Source organism: Scomber japonicus, chromosome 22, assembly GCF_027409825.1.
Source record: "Scomber japonicus isolate fScoJap1 chromosome 22, fScoJap1.pri, whole genome shotgun sequence".
NCBI lineage: Eukaryota > Metazoa > Chordata > Actinopteri > Scombriformes > Scombridae > Scomber > Scomber japonicus.
This window is the reverse complement of record NC_070599.1, coordinates 23572008-23597766: the sequence shown is the minus strand read 5'-3', so window position 1 is coordinate 23597766 and position 25759 is coordinate 23572008. Positions and strand designations below refer to the sequence as shown.

Below are 25759 nucleotides of genomic sequence, written 5' to 3'. Positions count from 1 at the left end.
AAGGATGAAGGAAGGAAGGAAGGACAGATAAAAGGAAGGAAAGAAGGAAGAGTCAAAACAGACACGGTCAATTTGACCCGGGAGGACGACACAAAGGTTAAGCAGATGAATATGAAAACAATCTTCTGGCGGTAAACTCACTCAACACATCATTCAAACATCCAAATTTAGGAACGACACGTTTTTGATTGGAAAGGGCCTTTAATTATTGCATATCAGATATGGCTTAAACCCCTTTCCAGCTACTATTCTCTGTACATTGTGTATCTAGTTCAGTATATTGTGAACTATTGACTACACATGGCAGGTTTATTATATTCACAACCACTTATTTGATTTAAAACCTTTCATTTAGGAAGATGCACCATGTGAGTCCAATATAAACTAAAAGGTTATGATGCATGACTTGCTTTAGTTGATATTGTTTTTAAGTGGTGCAAATTCCCTAATAAATTGGTAAGAAAAGAAAAAAAAAAGTATTTACTAGCAGTAAACTGGGACTTTGGGTCCCATGAGAGTTTATTTCCAACTTTTCAGTTTCAAGAAATATCCCCAAAACTGGCAGCATTTTTTTTATTAACCCTCCTGTTGTCCTCAGGTCAAGGACAGGAGGAAGGAAGGAAGGAAGGAAGGGAGTAAGGAGGGATGGAGGAAAATAGGAAGGAAGGAGAGAAGAAAGGGTGGAAGGAAGGAAGGAATGAGGGATGGAGGAAAATAGGAAGGGAGTAAGGAGGGATGGAGGAAAAGAGGAAGGAAGGAAGGAGAGAAGAAAGGGTGGAAGGAAAAGAGGAAGGAATGAGGAAAGAAGGAAGAAAGGGATGGAGGAAAGGGTGGAAGGAATGAGGAAAGAAGGAAGAAAGGAAAGGAGGGATGGAGGAAAATAGGAAGGAGAGAAGGAAGGGAGTAAGGAGGGATGGAGGAAAAGAAGGAAGGAAGGAAGGAGAGAAGAAAGGGTGGAAGGAAAAGAGAAAGGAAGGAAGAAAGGAAAGGAGGGATGGAGGAAAATAGGAAGGAGAAAGGAAGGAAGGAGTAAGCAGGGAGGGAGGAAAGGAGAGAAGGAAGGGTTGAAGTTAAGAAGGAAGAATGAAGGAAAAAATAAAGAAAGGGAAGAAGGAAGGAAAGAAGGAACAGTCAAAAGAGAGATGGGGTCAATTTGACCCGGGAGGATGACAGGAGGGTTAAAGCATCCAACATCCTTCCTCTCCAGTAGTTCACAACATGAAAGGCCTTAGACGAGGAGAAAGGAGGAGGGAAAAAAGCAACAACCTGGTGTAAAAAATAGCAGTGAGAACAACAGTTTATTTTTCCAGTCACATTTTTATTTTTAGTACATTTCAGTTTGTTGATAGATAACTAGAGCAGAGGAAGAGACACTGTCCGCTTTTACCCAGCAGGCTTAGCGGGGACAGTGATATACACTATTGTCTGTACAGCTCAGAGGGTTCAAACCAAAAGTGAAAGATCATTTTTATCATACCGTGGCTCCTGTGAGAAGGTTTTTTTTTGGGCGGGGGGCGGGGGGTTGCTGTCGTCACTCACCAGATAGACGCGTTTGAATGTGAGGCCGACACATTAATGACGTGTTTAGAGCTGCAACAACTTGTCAATGAACGTAAAGTTAATCTACAATTAATCTGATGAATTATTAATCATGCTGGTATGTTTTCAAGTGGAAATGCAACTTCTCAAATTGTTACAGTGAATTGAATATTTTTTGGATTTTGTTGGTTGGATAAAACACAACATGATGACATCACTTTGGGACCGAGAAAACTATTTATTAGACAGTTTTCTGATGATTTTTTTAGACTAACTGATTAATCAATGACATGAAAACAGTCATTAGTTGCAGCTCTAGACATGTCGGCAACAATCCACTGGTAGATGCTGTTTATTTCCCACTGTAGTTTAGTCAGAGCCATATAAACAATGTATGTGTGTGTGTGTGTGTGTGTGTGTGTGTGTGTGTGTGTGTGTGTGTGTGTGTGCAAAGTCAAAAGTATAGTCTGGAAAGTCTCATGTGCAATTTGAAATATTCAGACTAACGAAGCTCCACTGAGTATATATGTTCATAAAAACAGGGACGTTATTAGCAAAAGGTTGCAAGGGGATGATTAAGCTTAAATTAATAGTTTGCTAAGTTCGTTCATTTGCTTTCCTGCTGAGAGTAAGATGAAAAGTTTGATACCAGACTCATGTGTATATGATTAGCTTAGCCAATAGCTGGTTAGCTTAGCTGGGAGCGTACCTATGTTCCCCGGGTCCTATGTTCCCTGATCGCGGCTAACTCCGCTGTTAGCTCAGCTGCTAATTCGGCTGCTAGCTCGGCGGCTAACTCGGTTGCTCGCTCGGCTGCTAACTCGGCAGCTAACTCAGCTAACTGGCTAACTGTAGACGGGATCATCCCTATGTTCCTCGGTCACATACAAAGCGGGGAACATAGGACCCGGGGAACATAGGGATGATCCCGCTTAGCTTTGCATAAAGACTGGAAGCATGGAAGAACTGCTAGCCTGTCTCTGCCCAAAGGTAATAAAATGCGCTCAACAGCACCTCAACAGCTCACTTATCACACATTATATATTGTTTAATGTGTACAAAAACAAAGTGTAAAACTCATAAGTCATGATAATTGCAGGCTAGCTTCTTCCTACTGTTTTTAGTCTTTATGCTAAGCTAACCTAACCAGCTGTTTACTCATATTTACTGTACACAAATAAGGCTGGTGTTGATCTTTTCTTTTCTTATTCTTGGCAACAGGGTGTCATTTTCAGTACAGATGGTTTAGTTTCATTCTTAGCAGCCTGTTTACTGAGAGTTGAAGTGAGTCCAGCAGTATTCATGTATTCTGTGTGCAAAAGCAGCCTTAGTGAAACTAAATCCTGCCAAGGTTACTGGCAGAGACCGCCGCAGAGTGTCCGTAAATCACCCTGTACGTTTCTCTGGTAACCAGCCAAGAAGGAGATTGCTTTGTTGTCAAACATGAAAATGCTGTCCATCATTCGAGTGCCCCCCCCCCCTCGAAGCGCCCTTTCTTAACCCCTCCTTGAGTCTTGGGGGTTGACTTTGTCGGCATCTCAGAATTTCCATATCATTGTTTTCACCGAGTCAGATAAAAGCAGACTGAAACGGTTTGGAAAAGGGAAGAAACTTGACTGAATGGACTGCAGGGCTCAGCCAAAAATGCCTCTTTCATGTTCAGCGTTGTCATGTGACTCTCGAAAGGTTCAGCTTTGGAGGGAAGTAGCTTTACTCACAGCAGACTGCAGTGAGGTTGTGAGGGCTAAAACATTAAGAGCCTCTTCCAGACCGTTACAAGCTGATTGGGCTTCTAGGAAAAGAAGATACCTCTGAAATGTAGGATGTCTTTAGTGTTTAATTGTCTGGCTGCTTATTTCACACACTGATTGAATCGTGTTTTACTGGAATCAGCTGACATAGAGACCCAGTCATGGCTGCGTCAGGATTAAAAAGGTTGTGTATTCAGTCAGTATTACAGTGAAAAGATTTGTGTTGATTTGCTGGAAATCAATATATAAATCTGATTAGAAGACACTCTTTTTGACACTGAACCATTTTGAAGCTCAAACTAAATTTGGCAACATTTTAGAAACCTTTTAAGAAGAGACAGGCTTCATGACAGTCTTGCCTGTGGAGAAAATTACTTGCAAAACAAACCAAGTTTTAAGCTTTCTTGCTCAGATTTGGTCCAAAACACAAGTAACCAAGCACTGATGGATGAAAACTGCCGATCTGAAACGATTGAGCTACGATAGAAAGCCTTGACAAGATGATTTGATTTTTCTGAAACACTTTTGCATTCCCTCAAGGTACTTCTTTGTGTTCCCTCATAATGCCTTTTCATTCCCTTACAATGTCTCATGTTCCTTTGCATCACTTTTTGTATTATGACAGGATACTTGAGTCAAAAGTAATTAAGGAAAACACAAATGTACCAAGGGTATGCAAGAAAAATGATTCAGAGTGAGAAGAAAATGAACGGAGCACATGATGCAAACATGACCTTTCAGAGACCAGTGACAATATTTCAGACTGAAAGCGAGCCAATTCAAATCTTTGAGATATCCAACTGAGCCAGTACGGTAGAGCCAATCTACCAGCTGGCTGACATCTGGTGGGAAAAGATCTTGGCAGCTCATAAGGAGGAATCACACACACACACACACACACACACACACACACAGAGAAGACAACATCCACACCCACCCACGCCGACTTCAACACTTCTGAACAGTCTCCTCCGTGATGATGTCCACTTGGGAATGTTTAAAAGTGTTTGAGTAGAAAGCATGTGATGATACAGCAAGGCAGAGGAAGGAAAACAGACTGTTTTTAAAGCTGTTGTGGGATTTAACAAACCCTGGTCGTGACCTTGCTAAAAAACCTTGTCAAATTTCAAAAACACAAGTATCCGGGAGAACATTTGCTTCTTTTTTTTTCTTTTTCTTTTTTCTTTATTCCTGGGAGGGTCGACTTTTTTCCGGCAGCATTTCACTCACTTCAGTAAAGGAATAATATGACATGTAGAGTCGAGGGAATAACGGACTATCATTTGAATAATTTCCACTCAAGTCTCGACACATTTTTTTTGTCAGAGCTTTTGTAAAGTAAGGAAAAGGGTGAGTTACGTTTACTGCAAATGTTTCTCATTCACACATTTCTGATTTGACAACTCAGTGTAAAATCACCTTTTCTCCCCCCCTCCCCTCCCCTGCTTATACATTCATGTTAAAATAAAATGACATGAGCAGTACTCTTTGGAGATATATATGAAAGAAGGCAAACAATGTGAGAAAATGACGCGCTTACATTATCAACACTGGCCTACAGAGGAGTGTAATAATTAACCGCAGGAGGGAAAGAACTAAATTGATTCACATTAAAAAGTTACTTGGGATTATGATAAGTGAGAATCCTGCAAAAAAGATTTCTAGATTTACACCAGGCGATCTAGGTACTTGTGAAATCCATTAAATAGCAATGCTACAAGTGTCTTTGTGTCCCTTGTCAGTGTTTAAATGACGCTAATTAATTTAAGTTTGGTAAAGAAAGTCAGTTAGGTTGATGTGGCTAGCAAATATAAACAGATTCATACATTTGGTCCAGTGGTTGATTTCCAAACAATATGTGATTCGGATGGGACTCAACAGCTCCTCTCAGCTTTATAGCATCTTTCAGCTTATTGTTTAGTTGTCCAGGTGAGACTTTACTCTTTTAGTTTGCACAAACAGACACAGTTAGCAACTAGCTGGTGAATGTTTCTGAGCATTTAGCACCTAAAGACCCAGATATTTCCCTCAGAAGTTGGTACTGAACTAAAAGAGAGTGAATATTGGACTTACATTCACCAGGTGGACATAAAACATGACTACAAATGAATGATAATGTGGCTCCATAACTGCTATATGTGGAAATTGTTTACCAATAAGTCCAACATATTGACTTAAAAGGTGATGTCAGTATTGTGTTCACATCTTGTTTCAGCTTCCCTTAATGTAGGTTTAAAGATATTTGTACTGTATTTTTCCTACGATATGACCATGGTGAGTCAAAAAGGCTTTTTTGATATCCTGTAATGCATCCTGTTCGCATTTACAGTTGAGTTTTTTTGAGGCATAGGTATCTGATTCACCCAAAGAAACCTCCCAAGTAACTATGGCGCTTATATCAACCTGTAGCATTGGAGCATTTTAAACCAAAAACAAAAGGATATTGAACATGTGCACACATTTAAAAAAAAAAATCATGTAAACCCTTATGCCTGTATCTGTGTTGGACTCAATTAATGCCTACCTATTGGACCTTCTTTGCTTGATTAAATTGTGGTACACCTCAGTCCTTATGCGTGCATTGTAGGTAATGTGGCTGCTTGTGGAGTCCATTCGTTCAGTTTCCCTCTGAATGGTTTGGTCTTTCTCTGTTTGCTTTGCTTTGCCTTCAAGAAATAAATGATCTCCAGTTTGCTGATTATCACCTTTTGAATGCCCCCCAAATGAGGCTCCTGTTATATTATGGTGGACACTGGATATTAAGGTGCTTCCTGGCTCCAACACTCCTACTAATCCACCATAATGAGTTCCCATGTAAAGGCAGGTAGGAGTTGCTCATCCACCTTGGTCAGTTAGGCTGTACAAGTCTCTTCCTGTTTACAGAGTCCATTGGGAACTGGATGGGTGATGGGGTTTTGTTATAGTGCCGTACTTAGCAGAATTATGGTGGATACAACCATGAAGTCAATGTCATTAAGCTCACCGGAGGCCCAAATTGTTCCAAGGAGAAATAATGTCATCCCAAGAAAATCACAACTCCAGTCGTTAAATCAGTCTTCCCTTGTTAAATTTGGGACCTCCAGGACTCCTCCATTGAGCTCTAATGGTGGAATGTGGAGCAAAATATCAGCACGAGAGAAACTATGATGGAGGTTGAATCTAAGGTTGCTGACTACAATGCTTTGGAATGATATGTGCTGAGAGCATGTTGGACACCAACTTAGAGGATGAGGTTAGGAAGTAGTGAGAGGAGAGGTGAAGGAAGAGATGAGCTGAGAAAGAAAGGTTAAAGAAGTCAAGAGTGTATTTTGTGAAGAACGTAAGTTGATCCTCTTTCTAAGGCCTTTCTAAGACTATCAAGGAGGGATTTTCAGGCAAGAAGCCCAAAACAAAACTAAAAGAACTGAATTATGGGAGCCCTCGTAAGTAAATGAGCATTTGTAATCCTTCCTCTCCATTAAAATAAACGTATATGAACAGAAATGGGCACAAGCCTCCAGCTGTCCACCAACGTTTAAGGTGTTCTTTTTCGCCTTCAGCTGACCTTTTCATTGAAATCCTTGAACATCCTCCTCCGTATCCAGTCAGAAGAAAGAATAACTGAGGGTTACCAACAGTTTCAGTCAGAGGGCTGACACTCAGTCCGTCAGCCACTCCCCTCTGAATCCTCCCTGGTTCCCCTCCCCTTTTCTCCACCAGTCCTATCATTCCAGCTTTTCCCAGATCAACAGAGACAGCGGCGGTCACTCTTGGTCACTTCCTCCGAGGAGTGAACCACGTTGGGGACGAACCCGCTCTTAACGCCCTCCCAGCCCTCCTGGATTGTGATGTCACCAGACCGCACCAAGGCGAAGATGTCCCTGGTCAGCTCGGTGAAGGCGTGCTCCACGTTGATGGCGTCGCGGGCCGACGTCTCAACATAGCGCATCCCGTACGCCCCTGCTAGCTTCTCTGCCTCCTGGCGGGTCACCTAGAAGATGAAATGAGAGTAGAAGGTACTTTCACATGTGGGAATTTGGGACTAGAAGATGTACAACACACTCCTAGAACCACAGTCGACCAAATTCAGGTCTGAGGAACTAAGAAACCCGAAGAACTAAACACAGGACTTGTTCCTTGGCCAAAAGCAGTACTACTCCTACGTTTGACATTAGTTATAATACAGGTAAAATAAGGGTTATTGGAAATGTTCTTATGGTGGAAAAGGGTTATCAGATATCTGAACACATGGTGGAAATTTGTGCTGTTGTTAACAGTGATGTAATAACTTCGGTAATGGTACATGTGACTGTGTTTGGATCAGTGGTCACCAACCCTGCTCCTTGAGAGCTACTGCCCTGCATGTTTTAGGTATCTCCCCTCTCTAATACACCTGATTCTAATTATCAACTTGTTATCAAGTCCTTGACAAGCTTCAGCTGCTGGATAATGAGCTAAAAGTTAGAATCAGGTGTATTAGAAACATGCAGGGCAGTAGGGTTGGAGACCACTGGTTTAGATGTTAGCTTTACCTGCTGAATAGCTAAACAACAATGCCAAAAGAACGAAAGAAGAAGAAGTCTGCAGCTCAGATTTTTCATTTTAGACTAGACAAGACAACAGAGAACATAACGTATTGGTACATTTAACCACAGTTTGCAGATGTCCAGTCCTTCCCTATACTGTAGCTCTCCTTGATAGAACCAGATCGGGTTGTTTGGATTTTTGTCAGAGGCAGACCACCATTGGAGCTGAAACACTGCCAGATAACCAGTGCAGGTACCTTTCACTTGTATTTTTGTTGACGTTTGTATCCAGCACTGAGGCTATGTACACATATAGTACACAAGACTACCCTTGCCAATGGCTGCGATTATTTATAACATGGTCCCCTAAATTTGGCAGCTAGTCAGATCATTTGAACATGGAGAAAAATGGAGTAAGCTAAGGTAACAGTAAGCTTTGAATACCCTGCTTATAAAAGAAATCTCAGTACTGCAGAGAAGCCTTTTAACAAGTGACAAGACATCAACTGTTTTGATCAGACAAGGGCATTAATGCATTGTTAGTCTTTGAGTATTGCTGACATAAGACAGATTGCACGCTCAGAAATAGATAACGATCATCTGGCAACATTACTGAGGAGCATCAGACTGAACAATAGCATCACACCACACGCACTGAGTCACATCACTGACAGTTTTGAGATGTAGTCAGCTAAGTGGCAAGTAAATTAGCATTCTACATTAACTGATTAGAGTGGACAGATTAAGATCAATGAAGTGGCTGAGATGGGAATGCTTATATAATTTCCTGGTTTATTGGATTTTTTATCCTGCTTGCATTTTACTGTACAAGTGTAGACACGCTGCTGTTGTTGTGCATTGTCATCCTGTAATGTCTAAATTTCAGTGGTGATATTTTTACTTTCCTCTCTGGCAGCCGCCCCCAAGAGAATTAAATAAACACCGAACAAAACGTGCTAAAAATAAACGTACTAAATGTGAACAAAAGGTTATTTTTAATGCTGAAGACTTTTGATAAATTGTATATTATGTAACAAACAGTCGAAACAGCCTAATTTCTGTTCACTTTTACAGTCGTGCATACCTGGCGCTGTGCCTCCAGGTCACACTTGTGGCCCACCAATAGGAAGACGATGCTGTGGGGCTGGACGTGACTGCGAGCCTCTTCCAGCCAATCGTGAACGTTCTGGAAAGAGCGTCGATTAGTGATGTCGAACAGGAGGAGCCCGCCCACTGAGTTACGGTAGTAAGCCCTGGTGATGGACCTGCGGAGCCAAGGAAATAAAGGAAAAAGATTAAAGGTTAGAACCAGAAGCTATTCATTTGGCGAGTGTGTCTCGGTAATCGAGAGGCAGAGAGTGACAGGAAGAGAGACAAATTACAGTGAAAGGAAATTGTGGTTGATTATAACAACACCCAAGACTGTTATCTGCATTCAAGATAAGGAGACATTTAGTGAAGAGACAAAAAAGAAAGATAAAGTCAGAAAGAAACTAAATCAAACATTGAAATGGATGACGAGGTATCAGAGAAAGAAAGAGAGAGGTGTTAAGTTGAGGAGCTGAGAAGTCAATAACAAATTAGATGGAGATACCTGTAATCATTTTTCCAGCTCAACAATCTTGTCTGCTTCGGCAATCTGCATGAATTTGTTTGATTTCACGTATGAATGAATGAATGCTTTAACAGAAGATATTCTACAAATGGTCCTTGGAGGGCAAACTAACCCAATATACCACTAAACTCTGAAATAAGAGGGTCACAAGATTGTATAGAAATTGCTCAATTACTGGTCAGTCTATAATTTGCTCCAACTAACCCCTCTCACTTTGTTTTTAACCATTACTTTGGTTAACCGTGGTCGTTAATTAAAAAAACGCCCTGCAGACCTTACTTTAAAGACGTATAAAACTAATCGGCTTTGAATAATAATTTGTGCCTGATGTGGTTTCTCCAGTAAGAAAGGTCAATTAGAGATTGGCAGCATGACATCTACGCCTTCTGCCTAATTAAAAATCCATAATAAATGAAAATGCAATTACAGTTTATTACAAGAATAAGTCTTCTACTTCACTATGAACTGGAGGCTTCGAGTATCCACATCACACTTGTCTAAATTGCAGACTGGAGCACAATTGGCCTCAAATTAGTTATGCCTTGTGCCTAAAACTCAGAGTCTGTTAGAAACCTCATGCTTTCCTACTACTCGTACTAACTCTGACGTCATTTGAAGTATGTAGTGTGTTTCAACTGCGTAGTATGTGATTTAGAGTATGTGAGAAGTTCCTGGATGGTTTACTAGATTCTCCAGAAATGCAGAGTATGCATCAAGAGCTGACTACTCACACTCAAATTACCCAAGATGCAACGCTTCTACTCACACTCACATTACCCAAGATGCAACACAACTTCTGAAAAAAACCCAAAATACAAACGTCACAGATCAAGTTAGCTACAGTGAGGGTATGTTTGCTTCCTGTTTTCAAAATAAAAGCACCAATTCTATCGTTATGGTTTTCTTAATAATAAAAGGTAACAGGTGTTTTATTTTGTGAAAATAACAGGAAGTGCGTTACTCGCTACGGCTAACTTGAGTGGCTCCGAATTCTCAGGAACAAAACTTTAAACAGGTGTTATTTGGACAAATTAGCGTCACATTGTGGATCTAAAGGGCTACTTTACTTTCTTCCTAAAAAGGTTAGAAATGTGGATAAAGTGGTTTATTTACAGAGTTAGAGCTAAAATGAAATCAGCTTCAGCCTGATGATTTCAGCTCGGGTAGGAACCAAATGCATTGTGGGTTATCGTGTAGTTTACTACAGTGTAAACGGTCTGTTTCCTATCTGGTCCTTCAGTGTGTAGTATAGAAGTATGTTCTTTCCTTCCTTCCCTCCCTCCTTCCTTCCTTCATCCTTTCCTCCATCCCTCCATCCCTCCCTCCTTACTCCTTCCCTTCCTTCCTTCCTCCTTTCCTTTCGAACAGAGCCTCAGATTTTTGGTGAGCACAGAGCAATGTTCCTCTTTCATTAGCAGAACATAAAAACAGTCTCCATCAAACTCTGCACATGCAAAGTTTTACATAATAATACATACTGGAGAGAGACTTCAAATTAATTGAAATTTGTCTAAATTGAAAATGAGATGGTATTATACATCAGCACTGCAAACATAACCATTTTTTCCACTTACAAGTAACTCTAAGCCTTTAAAAACTTATATCAATTGAACTCCTGTGGAATCTCGGATCATGTTGTTTGATTTTTACATAACTAACCACTGCAGCCCGACTAGAAGGAGGAGGAAGAGACTTTGATGAGATGTGACACCCTGCGTGCACACAAACACACACACACGTCAACCCCCGCTATGATCACGTCTTATCTTCCCACAGTATCCTCACACAGAGAACGTCAACAGAAATATAACGAGAAGGAAAATTACAGGCTTTGGAGAGAGAGAGAGAGAGAGAGAGAGAGAGAGAGAGAGGATTAGTCGATGGAGAGAATACAGAAAGAAGGTGGCAAAAATTCATAACCAGCGGGTGATTCACTTGATTCGACACAAACACACACACACACACACACACACACACACACACACACACACACACACACACACATATATATAAATATTTGTGGAAAGACGGACCACAGCAGTGACTAAGACGAAATCTGCGTCGTCAAGAGGAAGATGAGGTGGACAAAAATCAGAGGAGAGACTTTAAGACACAGATCCTATTAAGCATTGCATGAAGTATATATATTTAAAAAAAGTAAAAATCAACTGCAGAGTCATAAAATATGTTTATGAAAAATAAAACATCTTAAATTGTTTCCCAAAATGGCTTCTTCAGTCAAAATGGCAACTTTATAAAGACTCAAAAAAAAGGAAATTTATCACTGAGCTTTATATCATAGTAATAAAAACGTAACAGAAACACTTGATGAAGGACCTGTCGTCCTCCCGGGTCAAATTGACCCCAACTCTTTTGACTGCACCTTCTTTCCTTCCTTCCCTCTTTCTTTAATTTTTCCTTTGTTCTTCCCCTTCTTCCATACTTCTTTCTTCACTTCCTTCCGTCCTTTCTTCCTTACTTCCTCCCTCCCTCCTTTCCTCCATTCCTTCCTTCCTTCCTTCCTCTCTTCCTCCCTACTCTTTCCTTCCTTCTCTCCTTCCTTCCTTTCTCTGTCCCTCCTTACTCCTTTCCTTCCTCCCTCCCTACTTCTTTCCTTCCTTCCTTCTCTCCTTACTTCCTTTCTCCCTCCCTCCTTACTTCTTTCCTTCCTCCTTACTCCTTTCCTTCCTTCCTTCCTTCCTGCTCTCCTTTCTTTCCTCCCTCCCTCCTTACTCCTTTCCTTCCTTCCTTCCTTCCTTCCTCCCTCTCTCCTTACTCCTTTCCTTCCTTCCTTCCTTCCTTCCTTCCTTCCTTCCTTCCTTCCTTCCTCCCTTCCTTGACCTGAGGACAACAGGAGGGTTAATACTATCTGACTTCCTAAGCCTATCTTTGGCACAAATATCTTTTAATTTTGTTTAATTCTTTAAATAAAAAGCCTAACTAATTTCAGGAAGTAGCTTGGCACTGTAGCTTTTATCAAACTTTACCCAAACAGGAGTAAATGCCTCATTTGTTCGGAACTATTTTCAGCGGCGGATGAATACACATTTGGTGTTTTTTAGTGAGTATTTCCAGCAGCAGAAAGGCTCAAAATAATCTTCAGTCTTCATGTTGACTGTAGGGAGGAAATGTGTCACCTAATGCAACCGTGTGGCTCATTCATGTGTTTTTAATAGTTTTGGGAACAATGGCGCTCTGCAGCACATGTAGCATTAGATACAAACCAATACTTGTTAGTCACACCAGTTAATTGTAGGTTTTGCTCTTTTCATGTAATTACTCGATGATCCTGACATTTTCTGCCACACAAAGCAATACAACATGCAGCATTAATTCCTTCTTTCCTTCCTTCCTTCCATCTGTCCTTCCTCCCTCCCTCCTTCCTGCCTTCCTTCCTTCCTTTCCTTCTTTTCTTCCTTTCTTTTTTTCTTCCTTCCTTCCTTGTCTCTTTCTTTCCTCCCCCCTACCGTCCTCCCTTCTGTCTTTCCTCTGTCCTTCTTTCCTTTCTCCCTCCCTCTTACCTTCCTTCATTCCTTCCTTCCCACCTCTTTCCTTCCTTCCCTCCTTCCGTCCTCCCTCCTTTCCTTCCTTCTTCCTTCCTTCCCCCTTTCTTTCCTTCCTTCCTTCTTCCTCCCTCCATTCCTTCCTCCCTCCTTTCCTTCCTTCTTCCTCCCTTCCTTCCTTGACTCAAGGACAACAGGAGGATAGGAGCTCATTCTTGACCTTTGAGGAAATTGCATGTATTCATATCAAATCCTGCATGTATGTCTGTATAGTCTATATCTGCAACTATCGATTATATACTATTATAAGTGAAAAAGCAACAGTCCAAAAGCCCTAAATATGCCATGAACAGTAACGTAAGACCAACAAAATTAACAAATGCTCAAAAAATGACTAATCAGAGTAGTTGCAGTAATATTCTCTTCATATTTCAGCCACCTTTCGCCTTTTTTTTTCTGGCAAAAAGAAAGATTTCTGTTAATGAGATGGTGTGATCTCACTTACTCTCTCACAGTGCTGATTTCTCACCTTGTGGAGCTATAAGTGTAAATAAGTGTTATGGTCTTGAAAGAAGACACAGTAAGTCTGTTCAGTGCACTCATATTAACCCTCCTGTTGTCCTTGAGTCAAGGAAGGAAAGGAGGAAGAAGAAAGGAAAGGAGGAAAGACGGGAGGAAGGAAGAAGGGAGGAAGGAAGGGAGGAAAGGAAATTAAAGAAGGAAGGAAGGTAGGAGGGAGAAAGGAAAAGAGGAAGGGGGAAGGAAGGAAAGAAGGACAGAGGAAGGAAGGAAGGACAGAAGAAAGGAAGAAAGGGGGATGGAGGAAGGACAGACGGAAAGAAGGAAGGGAGGAAACAGTCAAAACAGACGGGGTCAATTTGACCCGGGAGGACGACACGAAGGTTAAACAAACTTGAAGAAACAGAATGAGCTTAACGTTTATTCTTCGGTTTTGTGTTATAGAAGTGTGACATACCAGCACAGAAACCACCTATTTCAAGATGCTTTATATCTCATTTATCAGAGATCAAAAATAAATGAAACAAAGGTTAAAGTACTCTAAAACTCTACAGTACATGAATCTCATTGTGAGAAACACTCTGAGACGTCTCTCTCTCTCTTCAAAATGGCCTCTTGGTGTTTGCATTCTGGATGAGAGAGAAAAGGTTCGTCCTTCGGTCTCCGAGGGACGTGCCACAGTTGCCATGGAGACGCTAATCGTGCTGACAGGTGAGACCGGTCCCCTTCTGTCAGGATGATGACTTGAGCTGTGTGTGGGTGTGTGAAGATGCTTTTTTTTTTTTTTAGACTATAAGACATAATTCAGCTTCATCATCTACAGACTGCAACGTTCTTACATTAAACCTTTTTATTTAATTTCAGCACTTTCTTCACTTTTACTTTTAATTTGCTTATTCGTTAAGTTTTTTTATTGTCTAACTCGGGAGTACTTGTGACTTTTTATGGACTCTTCTTTTTATGGCTGCTGCAGCGTTTGCAGCTACATAATTTATCACCACGCCGTCTAATGTACTGAATCACAACTGCATATGCTTTAAAAATGGGCCAATTTAAACAAAATAGACAAAATATGACAACATCCTGAGCTATTCTCTGCTGTTTTTTTAAATTTTGTTGCCATTTTTGAAAAAATATTAATGTTTCTTTTGCACTTTGAGAAAAAAAAAACAACTTTCCTATAAAAGAACTGTAATTTTGCACCAATTATACCAATTATAGGGGAAAATAATGATTCAGTTGGTACTCATCATATGAATTCATTCCAAAAAAGCTTCCAAATATAAATGAATACCGACTTAGTATTTACTCAGATTTAAATTGGGCTTCTCTTTAAGCTTCTCCCAACAATTACTACCAAATAACTGATAAAGTCGCTTTTTACATTAATGTTACTGAAGTTTTGATCTCTTCAGACTGTTTCCCTGCTTCATGCACACTGAAAGAGGGCAAAGCAATGCCAGAAAGCCCATTTACGCATGAAACTGGGCTCATAAATAAAGTGTTACATAACAGGATGATGTAAAAGTACTCATAGTTAATGAGTTACTTTAAATGAAAACATACTGTAGAGGAAGGAACTGATTGAAGCAGTTACATTCAAGTGTTCCTATCAGTCTAGTATTGTGTATTTATGGCAATCATGTCTTTGTTTTTCCTTCCTCTTTGAGGCCATGACAACATAAAACATGGATTTTCTTTCTCATTGACCCTAAATTTGAAGTTTTACAGACCTCATTCAGACCTCAACTGTTTTAAAAACATGTTAGAGACTCATTCTGTTCACGTACAAGATTATACTCAACTTCAAAAATGTCTCTTATGTCAGCGGTGATTTGTGTTATTCTTCATTTATACCCTAGCTAGCACAACCTGTATCTATAGCAACCATAGAACAACCTGTATCTATAGCAACCATAGAACAACCTGTATCTATTGCAACCATAGAACAACCTGTATCTATAGCAACCATAGAACAGTCTGTATCTATAGCAACCATAGAACAACCTGTATCTATAGCAACCATAAAACAACCTGTATCTATAACAACCATAGAACAACCTGTATCTATATCAACCATAGAACAACCTGTATCTATAGCAACCATAGAACAACCTGTATCTATAGCAACCATAGAACACTCTGATGCTCTGTCTGTGCATTACATACCTCATACAAGTACTAAAGATTGCCCCAAAAAGTTAAATGGGTTCAATAGATTTAGTTTTTTACCAGATATCATGACACAAAGTGACTTCTACCAAACGACTGAGCAGACCTACGAAGGGTAATATAATATTATATATTACCCTTTATAGGTTAAGGAGGTTATAACCTCAAAGCTTAAAATGGTTTATGACACCAAATGTGGTTGATTAACATCCAGAAAGACGAACAAAGCAGGTGCTAGACCAAAATAACAAATGGAAAAACAAGAGAAAAGTCCGCACACTGCAGCTCCCAATGCAGGTATTTATTTGGATATCACCTACGTCATGTTTTCAGTACTTATGTACACAAGAAAAAAGAAAAAAAACAAGTGTATTTGTGTATTTAACATGGCTCGACACATCACGCTGTTGATATCCAAATAACTATCTGCATTGGGAGCTGCAGTGTTCTGACTTTTCTCATAATTTGAAATAACAGAGTGAAAACAAACCATTTTCAGACTTTTCCCCCTTTAAAAAATACTGGGAAGCTCCTCCAGCTGTTTACTTGTCACAAACAGCCCCTCTGGTCGTGTGCTCTGCTTTTTATCACCTCAAACGCTCATTTGAATAACAGCTCTCTATCTCTCTCTCTCTCTTTTCTGCCCAAGCAAACAAATTAGTTTCAGGTAGTAATTCAAGTTTGGAGACCTTGAGGCTGAGCACTTAACCAGTATTACCGAATAATAACTATTCCCACAGCAAATACGCTTTAGACTCTGAGTTCGGGGTATTTGGATGTTGAGATGTGGACACTTTGTCTTTAAAGATATTAGTTAAATTAATGAAGTTTAGTTAAATTCAATTAGATTCTTCGTCCGGTGTCAGCTGTTAATCTGAAGTCCAGTCTTTCTATTCTTGTATAGTGTGATACTTGATTGATCTGTTAGAAAACTCAATTGTTCACCTTCTGGGAAGAGGTCAGAGGTCAGCTGCAGATCTTCCCACTAAAGGAGCTGTGGCCATCTCTCAGTTCTGCTTATTTACTGATCAAATATCAGTAACATTTCACCCTTAGTTGACTTTTTCAGTTCCCCAATAAATCAGAATGAAAGCTTTGAACCTTAACTTCCTTTTTTTTCCCCCTCCACGTTGGAGACATTTCCCATCATTGATTGTCAAACAGCATTAAATCACACTGCTAACTACCTGCTTTTACCTTCCTTAGTTTCTCTTTTATCGGCCAGCTGATCGTGTTTACCGCCTAGTTCTTCTTCTTGTATTCAATCCAAACTAACCACTTCTCCTTCCCACTGTGCAGCATTGATTTTTTTAAACTGGGGGAGGACAGCAGATGTTTCCAAAGAGCAGATGGTGAAGCTCTAACAAAGACACTATTGAGTTGTTTTACGGTCCTTTAGGCCCAGAAGCAATTTGAAGATGCTGTAGCACCCTAAAAGCCGAAATAATTAGACTAAATTGCGACTATTTTGGTAATCGATGTAATGTTTCAGTCAATTTTTGAGAACATCCACTGGTTCCAGCTACTTCAATGTGTGGATTTACTGCTTTTTTTTAGTTTTACATCATTGGAAATTTGGTATATTTGGGTTTCAGACTGTTGGTTGAACAAAAAAGTCACCTAACTCAAACTTAAAGCTATTTTTCGGTAGTTTCGGTGGTACTCGTGGACCAAACGAGACATATGAAGGCACCGTCCAAGTCTAGAAACGTCCCAGCATTTAATAAACTGAACGATAAATTGAGAATATGATTGACAGAGTAAGAATTATGCTGCCATTAGAGGTTATTGTAGGAATATTATAAGTATGCCACAGACTAATGAGTCGTTGGCGAATGACCAGATTCCATAAATCACCTCACAATTAAGCACCAAGGACACACTGTGGTCACTGATGATATTTTATGGGCCTTTCATGAGATAAAACCCAGTATAATGACTCAGTATAATCATAATATTCCTCATAATACAGAAAAAGATAAAAGACTACATGTTGTAATGGCAAATTCACTTATATGGGCATGGATGGACAGTTCGGATGTGTCCATACCAGTATCAAGATGTTGCTGGATTGTCCCAACCAATATTTTGTTACCAAGCCCCTTTTAACTCTACGTTATGTTAACAATAAGATCTTTGTAGAGTTGCTAGGTTTGTGTTCTACAAAAAAGTGCGTTATTATGATAAAGATCGAAAGAGATATTGGGGATACTCGACCTGATGATCTGGCAAACCCCAACTTCGAGCTGTATTGTTGACTGTTCAATGGACAAAACTAAGATCTTTTGATGTTATATGTAATTTTAGGTGTTACACGTTGTTAGATAACTTGTGATTGATGCTCAGACGTGCCGTTTAATTGAACAACTTCATTACTGTTGGTGAAAAAAGCCTCCCGAAAGTAAATTAAGACATCCGGTCGGTTTTAAAGAAGAACCAAAGTGTCTGTAACAGTTGAGGTCAGTTTGATATTAATGGAAGAAAACATTTACTACTTCTATGAGTGGATGAAGAGCAGAGTCATTGCTCTATATGAGAACATTATTTATAAGCTAAATTAGTCATAGCTTGTCTTGCTACGTCCTCTTAGGTGAGCTTGGACGTCATGGTGACAGATCTAGCAGGAACTGAATGAAAAGTAGTACAAATAGAAGTTTTTGAGATGATTTAATGATAGGTTTGAGTGTCACTGTGTGTCTTTGTGTTGCTCAGGCAGCCGCTGAAAGGATTTTCTCAATGAAATGATCATAGACGTGTACTTTATAGGGTTGGCCCAGGTTCTTTGTGTGTATAGGATTAGTCAAATGCAGAGGAGCAGTTTCATTTTAATATATATGAGTGCCGAAAGAAGGACAGCATCTCTGGTCAGGCTTGAAAACCTTACAGCAGCTATAGAGTAGCACAGTCTATATGTTATTTTTTCTCAAGCATTAATAGTTAAGTAGTCTTTTAAATTAAATAAAACTTTAAAATGAGAAAAAAACAGGATATAGCCTAAGTCAAGTTCCAGGCAAGTCAGGAAATGCATAATCATCAGTAGCTTCAATAACATTGTGCAGAGTCAGGCTCTTTATGAGTGTGCACATGTGACTGTGAAAGAGAAAGGACTGACAGGGAACAAGTGCACACACACACAGTCACACTCACACTCACACACAATTACCGTACAAAAAACAATCAAGACGAAAACAAGTCCAAAGTTTAAACCAAACCTACGAGCTTGTTTTTTATGAGCTCCACGCGCCCAGCTGTTCTCACCTGAAGCGCTCCTGACCCGCAGTGTCCCAGATCTGAAGCTTGATCCTCTTGCCCGGCTCGATCTCCACCAGCCGGGAGAAGAAGTCCACGCCGACGGTGGGATCCGACACCTGGGCGAAGCGGCCCTCGGTGAACCGCCGGATCAGACACGACTTGCCCACCGTGGAGTCTCCGATGACGATCAGCCGGAACTGATAGAGCCATATCGCCTCCATGACTTGGCTTGCCTGTCTGTCTCTCTGCGCCGGTCTGTCGTGTAGGATATGTGTGTGTGTGTGTGTGTATGTGTGTGTATATGTGAGTGTGCGTGGGCGTGTGTGTATGTCTGTAACTGCGCGTGCATGAGTGCGTGCGTGTTTGGGTGAGAAAGAAAGAGAGAGAGAGCAACATTAGGATATCGCTTTACTATTATAGCATTAATTTACCTTATTTATACCAATCCAGCGTATGATCTACCATCTTTTATACCTATTTTATTTATGTTATATGTTTTTAACGCTGTTTTAAACACTTTTAAGATTCACTGCAAATGAAAAGTGCAGTCAGTAAAAATTAAATGCATTATTATTATTATGAATTCACGTGCCAGACATGTCATTACAATTACAGTATTCCTACAATATACCCAATAGGATTGGTAGTAGGCTATAAAACGTTCAATAATAACTTTATTCTTTTTAATCTCCACGCAGACTTCTCCAATGCCTAGATGCTTAATAATGAGTCCATCTTGTGGATGTGTGTAGGCTACTTTATAAAAACATCTACCATTTATCTCTTCTATCTTATTTCTACATGGACTCTATTGCTACAGTTGAATGCATTAGCAAAAGACAAATATTAAAACACTATGATCAAACATCATTTGATTCAATACTGACATGTAACCTATAATTGGCTAATTGCCCTCTGGCACACGCCGCCCCCCCCCCCCCCAACCTCCACCACCCCCCTCCCTCCTGTGGCATAACTGGCTCACTGTGCCTCATTGTATTCTGTGCGTGATTCAATTAAAAACCACGAGATGTAAGAGAAAAGCCGCTTAGCACTACATGCTTTTCACTTCACTTGATGGAGCGTCGATTTTTAATAAGCCTGCTCTCTGGATTATTGGTGGTACAGTCTAACAGCACTTTTTTTAATAGTGGTTTTGGCTTTTGATTGCTTATAGTCATCATTCCCATTCAGTTAGAGGAGGCACATGTCCTAAAATATGTGGGATTAGGCGGCTTTAGAAGTCTTCTGTTTGTTTTAAAATAAGCTAATAATATAGCACTTGGTTTCTTCTAGCTAGCTAAAACATTAACCAACCACCATGTGACGTATTATTAGGGCTGGTGTGTAAAAGGCAAATAAAAGAACAGCTAGAACACCAGGCAAAAACACCTATGCTATATCACAGTATTACGATATCCAAATTCTAAGACGATATCTAGTCTCATATCACGATATCGATATATTTCCCAGCTCTGCGTATTAATAACAAATTTCACCTCCCGCCATAAAACAGACTAAATTAAAAGTGATATTAATGTCACTGGTTTTAAATACAACCAACAGGTAATTAGCATTAGTGTTAGTGTTGTCCGTTGCTATTATTAGCAGCTAAATTAAAGAGTTAAAAGCTAAATCCTTAAAGTAAAAAAACAGTAGCTACATATGTTGGTGAATGACAGTGCTAGCTAGCTAGCTAACCAGCTAACGTTACACCTGAGTTTAAAACCTTGTCGCTAACATTTTCTCGTTCAGTATTGCTACTAAATACAATACAGTGTTATTCAGTTACAGTTCTGGATAGACTAATGACCTGGTCGTAAACATAGAGGCAGAAACCGGTAATAACTTAGCGTCACATAGCCTAATTCATCGTCAAATAGTTGCCCCCTCAAAAAAATGTACGTGTTATTGCTAATATGCATTATCTTCACATGACTCCTACAAGAAATATCTTTAAGGGGAATAAGTTGAGTCTTAAAAGCAAAATGAAGAAACTATATCTTCACACATGTTGAGATGGGGACCCCAAGAATGAACTACTATAAGAAACAACCGTCATAGCAAAATGTTTACTTCATCTTAAGATATTATTGGTTATTTCATTAATATCATCTGAAAAATATGAGTATTACAGTTACAGTTTACCTGAATAGTGTATAAAATGAAAATGTTTGAAAAAAGTCTACTTTTCTTAAATACAAATTGCAGCTTTTATCCTAAGTCCAATATTTCCACAAAGCCTACAAAATGACCTGAATGGATAAATGATATAAAGTCATCAGGAACAAAATTGATGAACAAAGTCATGAAAACTTGTAATAATTAGCCTAATAAAGCACCTCTGGGATCTGCAGGTACACCACTCAGCAGGTTCACACTCATATTAACACTGAGGCTAAATTTACATGCTTGATAAGTAGACCAACTTTAAGCTGTCGAGCTGTCTTTAAGGTATGAAAGGATGATCATCTGATGCAAAGAAAAGAGGAAATGGGCCTTAAATTTAAGTTATTTTAGGAGTACAAACGAAAGAAGGACTTTCTATTCTTCAGCAGGCCTGTGCTATTGCTACAGCACACAGCCATCCCTGACCAGGCCATCAGGTGGGCAGAGAGCCAGAGACTCAGCCTCCCATCAACCCCCTCCGTGTCTCTGTAGAGTCGGGTTGCGTAGCTCGGTCGGTATGCAAACATTAGTGGCTGAATCCCCGGTGAATAGCAGCCTCACACCAAGGGCTCACACCGGATGCAATTTGGAGGTCCACCACGGAACACGACATATCACATAACCAACATTTACAGATGCTAATGTGCCTCAGAAACATGTCAGATATTTTAAAAAAAAACCCATATATATATATCGGTTACATCTCGAGATAATCACGTGGCGACTTCTTACAAATCACCTTTACACAAGCTGATAGTGGTGATTTTGCGCATTATGGTTGTACTATTCTGAGGTTATTAGCCTATATGGTGTAATCTATTAGCCTAGATATAAAAAATTAATCAACATTCCTAAAAAGCGACTCCAGCTGCTGTGAAGACTTTCCAACACGTATTACGTTAATTTGTTCATATATTTACGTCTAATCGGGTCACACGTGAGCTAGAAAGCGTCTTTTATGAGCTATTATAAAGTCAAATAGGATTGACTTCAGCCTGAGTGTGTAGGCCTATGTATAAAACACGTCTTTTTTAGCAGAGATTGTTTTCATCACAGGCTATTATTAGACCACACATGATAGAAACTAGGCCTGTGTGTTCACTTACAGGGTTTTTAACCTGAATAGTACAACAGAAGAACATCAAGACAGTAAAGAGTAATGAGTAAAAAGACATACTTGGAGCAAGAGTGAAGTGCAAGCCTTATTTCCAGTCAGAATAGTTGTTTGTTTTGCGTTGTTCAGGACCAGGCTGATGTTGGCTCCATGGCACCGACCGAGCGTGGCTGGATGGATCCGTAAAGACGCAGCGTAATGACCGAAACAGCGACAATTAAACCTCCGTGTTGGGGGGGTCGATGTTTCTCTCACAGCCCCGATGACAGAGGCTGGCGCAGGGCCCTGGAGTCAGGGCTGATTTCCTTTTCTAATGTCAGGCCCGAGAGCTGATAGAGAAACAGACAGCAGGTGCAAAGAAGAAGAAGAAGAAGAAGAAGAGAGAGAAAAACAGGATCTTGCGCTTTCACCCAGGAGCCACGAATAAACCACCAACAAGCGTCTCTTCACTGTTTCGATGCGGGGAGCTTGTTATGAAGGCAGCAGAGGGGAATCCCGCCGTATCATTTGTGTGTTTAGTGTGTGTTTGTAGGTTTTCGTTGCTGATGAAATGGCAGCGGGTAGCAGCAGCATCATATAGCCTGACTCATCCCGCATCAGTACCACTACCGTAAAGGACCGTGTACAGGCGCAACGCGGAGGGGGGGAAAACAAGCAGCCTGTGGTAGTAAAGCTTGAATAGCTCTGCGTTTTATAGACGTGATGAAGAAATATCACAGTGTAACGGGAGGCTGAGGAAGTAAAGATCTGAAGGAAATATGGATGATAACACACAGACATAATAAACATGTTTAATTTTAAAAGGAGGAGACGACTGCACAGAATATCCAGAGCAATATAATCATGTAGTGAGAGGAGATAAATTAATGATAGTTGCTTTAAACTAATATAAAAATTTAAATGGAGTAGCACAGACACTCAAGAAAAATAATATGACTTTTTAAAAATACATTTAAATATATTTTGTGTTGGATATTTTTTTATTTTGGAGACAAGCGCAACAAGAGGGAAGCTGCACACTCACTGCGCCGGAATGTAAGTGCGCAGACACGGAAGTGGACGCGCTGCTGGGAAATGTAGTTTTTTACACATAGAGCAGGAACTCGTGCGTTTGTACGTGTGTGTATATGTGTGTGTTGATGTTGTAGCAAAGATAAGGACATGAGGACGTTTTTCTTGTCCTCAGTAAGCTTTTATGGGTAAAATTAGGATTAGAGAATGTGAGTTAGTATTTTAAATGGAAAATAATGCACATATATAAATAAGATAACGTGTTTTAGTCTCAGTAGAGAAGTGAGCATGTTTTTGCGGGTTAATCAGAATGTGTAAACATTCCTGTTTTAGGTTAAAATCAGGAAATTGTGCAGGATGTTGGGCTAAATTGTCTTTGTGGCTCCATTATTTGCAACTTAACTCATTCTCCTAGTAGAAATAATTTGAATAATAATAATTTGTGACACCTAACTTCACGATTTCAGTAAATAATAGCAGATTTTGTTGCACTGATTAACAGAAACAGACTTTTTTTTTACTGTCAGGGTCTCAAACTAAAAATAATAATCTGTTTTACGTGTAAAATAATGATCTGAAAAGTAACTATAGCTGATAAGTAAATGTAGTAGAGTAAAAAGTACAATATTTCCCTGTGAAATGTAGTAGAATAGGAGTGTAAAGTAGCTTAACATTGAAATATAAGTACATTAAGTACTGTACTTGCGTAACTATAGCAACACCACTGCTTTAACAAACTATAACCTTAAATAATGGCCCAAAAAAAATCAACTTTTGCCCATTTGGGGACACTTTTGCCCCCAGTTTGACGTTAACCCCTCTAAGTGTAAAATGTGTCCCCAAAAGTAGCTTATTCCAAACCACACACACACACACATATAAGTTTGTTTTTATATCCTTGTGAGGACTCTCTTTGGCAGAAATCCTCATTTCTCTAATCAACACAACTAAATGCGTAAACCCAAACCCTTATCCTAAACTGAACCTGATAAACATGCACACGCACACGCGCGCGCACACATACACACACACACAGAGAGAGAGGAGGAGGGAGGAGGGGAGGGGGTGTGGTCCCACAGCACAAACAGCTGAGAGGCTTCATCATCCCAGAGTCTCAGAGTGTTTTTGAGCTCTTCTCTGAGGACATGATGTCAGCGGACCAACCAGCGGAGGAGACGCGCACACACACCGCAGGCTAAACACATTATCACACTTCCTTGACTTCGCCACGGCAGCGTTTTAACATCCAAGCAAGTTCTTCTTTTTTTTAAACTTTTTTTTAAAACTTTGCAACGACAACAAACAAATAAAGACACAGATGCGCAATTTCAGCATAGAGCGAGGATGACACCGGGACACTTTAACAGACTCCTCTTGTGGTTTTCTATCTGCGGGACTCAACTGTGAGTTTATAGAGACTTAGTTTAAATAGAGATTACATCACAGTTGCACCTAGAGTCAGTGTTTGTTGCAAGTGCTCATCGGATGTGCGCATTTTGGTAAATATCGCTTTTTACGTAGCCTATAGAGTTTATTTAGTATTAAGTGTAATTTAAAGTCAGTGTTTCACGTGTTTGCATCCACACATGAGCACAGATCTAACAGTGTTCCCTCTCAATGGACAAACTCTTCACAATTTGCAATCGTCGCTTTTTCGCTCCCTAATTGGAGACCTCACTGTGCCATCCGTTTAACGCGCGCGCGCGTGTGTGTGCGTGTGCTCTCAAACGGAGCAGTCATGCAGCACGAGCGCTTACTTAAAGTGTTGGTGATCGGTGACCTGGGAGTCGGGAAGACGTCCATCATAAAGCGGTACGTCCACCAGGTGTTCTCCCAGCACTACCGGGCCACCATCGGAGTGGACTTCGCCCTTAAAGTCCTGAACTGGGATCATAAGACGGTGGTGAGGCTGCAGCTGTGGGACATCGCCGGTGAGTTAGTGATGTTTGCATAAAGAGGAGGGGGGGGGGCTGTTACCTTCAGATTGGGGTTATATACCAGTGGTGCAATGTAACTACGTGCACGTGTACTTAAGTAGGAATTTTAAGGTACTTGTACTTTACTACAAGTAAAAGTCCTGCATGAAAAATCCTACTTAAGTAAAAGTATTATGTATAAGTATTCTGAGTGATGTAGTTAAAGTATTGCAGTAAAAGTACACAAGTTTTGCAGTAAAACTACACAAGTATTGCAGTAAAAGTATTACAGTAAAAGTACACAAGTATTGCAATAAAAGTACACAAGTATTGCAGTAAAAGTACACAAGTATTGCAGTAAAAGTACACAAGTATTGCAGTAAAAGTAGTATTGCAGTAAAAGTAGTATTGCAGTAAAAGTAGTATTGCAGTAAAAGTACACAAGTATTGCAGTAAAAGTACACATGTATTGCAGTAAAAGTACATAACTATTACGGTAAAAGTACACAAGTATTGCAGTAAAAGTAGTATTGCAGTAAAAGTACACAAGTATTACAGTAAAAGTACACAAGTATTGCAGTAAAAGTAGTATTGCAGTAAAAGTACACAAGTATTACAGTAAAAGTACACAAGTATTGCAGTAAAAGTACACAAGTATTGCAATAAAAGTACTGCAGTATTATGAGTGATGTA

At 40.0% G+C, this 25759-nt stretch overlaps 1 protein-coding gene and 1 pseudogene across 1 annotated transcript; one reads left to right on the top strand and one right to left on the bottom strand.

The window, feature by feature from the left end:
• Positions 1–4260: 4260 nt before the first annotated feature.
• Positions 4261–19110, bottom strand: LOC128383719 (ras-related protein Rab-39B). Its single transcript, XM_053343314.1, has 3 exons — positions 18863–19110; positions 8880–9060; positions 4261–7260 (listed from the first exon to the last, which is right to left on the bottom strand). The coding sequence occupies exons 1-3, from the start codon at positions 19075–19077 to the stop codon at positions 7015–7017; spliced, it is 642 nt and encodes a 213-aa protein (XP_053199289.1). The 5' UTR covers positions 19078–19110; the 3' UTR covers positions 4261–7014.
• A 5382-nt stretch (positions 19111–24492) lies between these two features.
• LOC128383718 (ras-related protein Rab-38-like) overlaps positions 24493–25759 on the top strand; it is a 16643-nt pseudogene continuing 15376 nt past the window's right edge.

Bases quoted from the DNA above. Each gene is read 5' to 3' on its own strand.
- LOC128383719 (XM_053343314.1), bottom strand. From the start codon at position 19,077: ATGGAGGCGATATGGCTCTATCAGTTCCGGCTGATCGTCATCGGAGAC. The intron at 9,061-18,862 runs GTGAGAACAGCT...TTGGCTCCGCAG, and splicing joins GCGGGTCAGGAGCGCTTCAG to GTCCATCACCAGGGCTTACT. The intron at 7,261-8,879 runs GTATGCACGACT...TTCATCTTCTAG, and splicing joins ACCTGGAGGCACAGCGCCAG to GTGACCCGCCAGGAGGCAGA.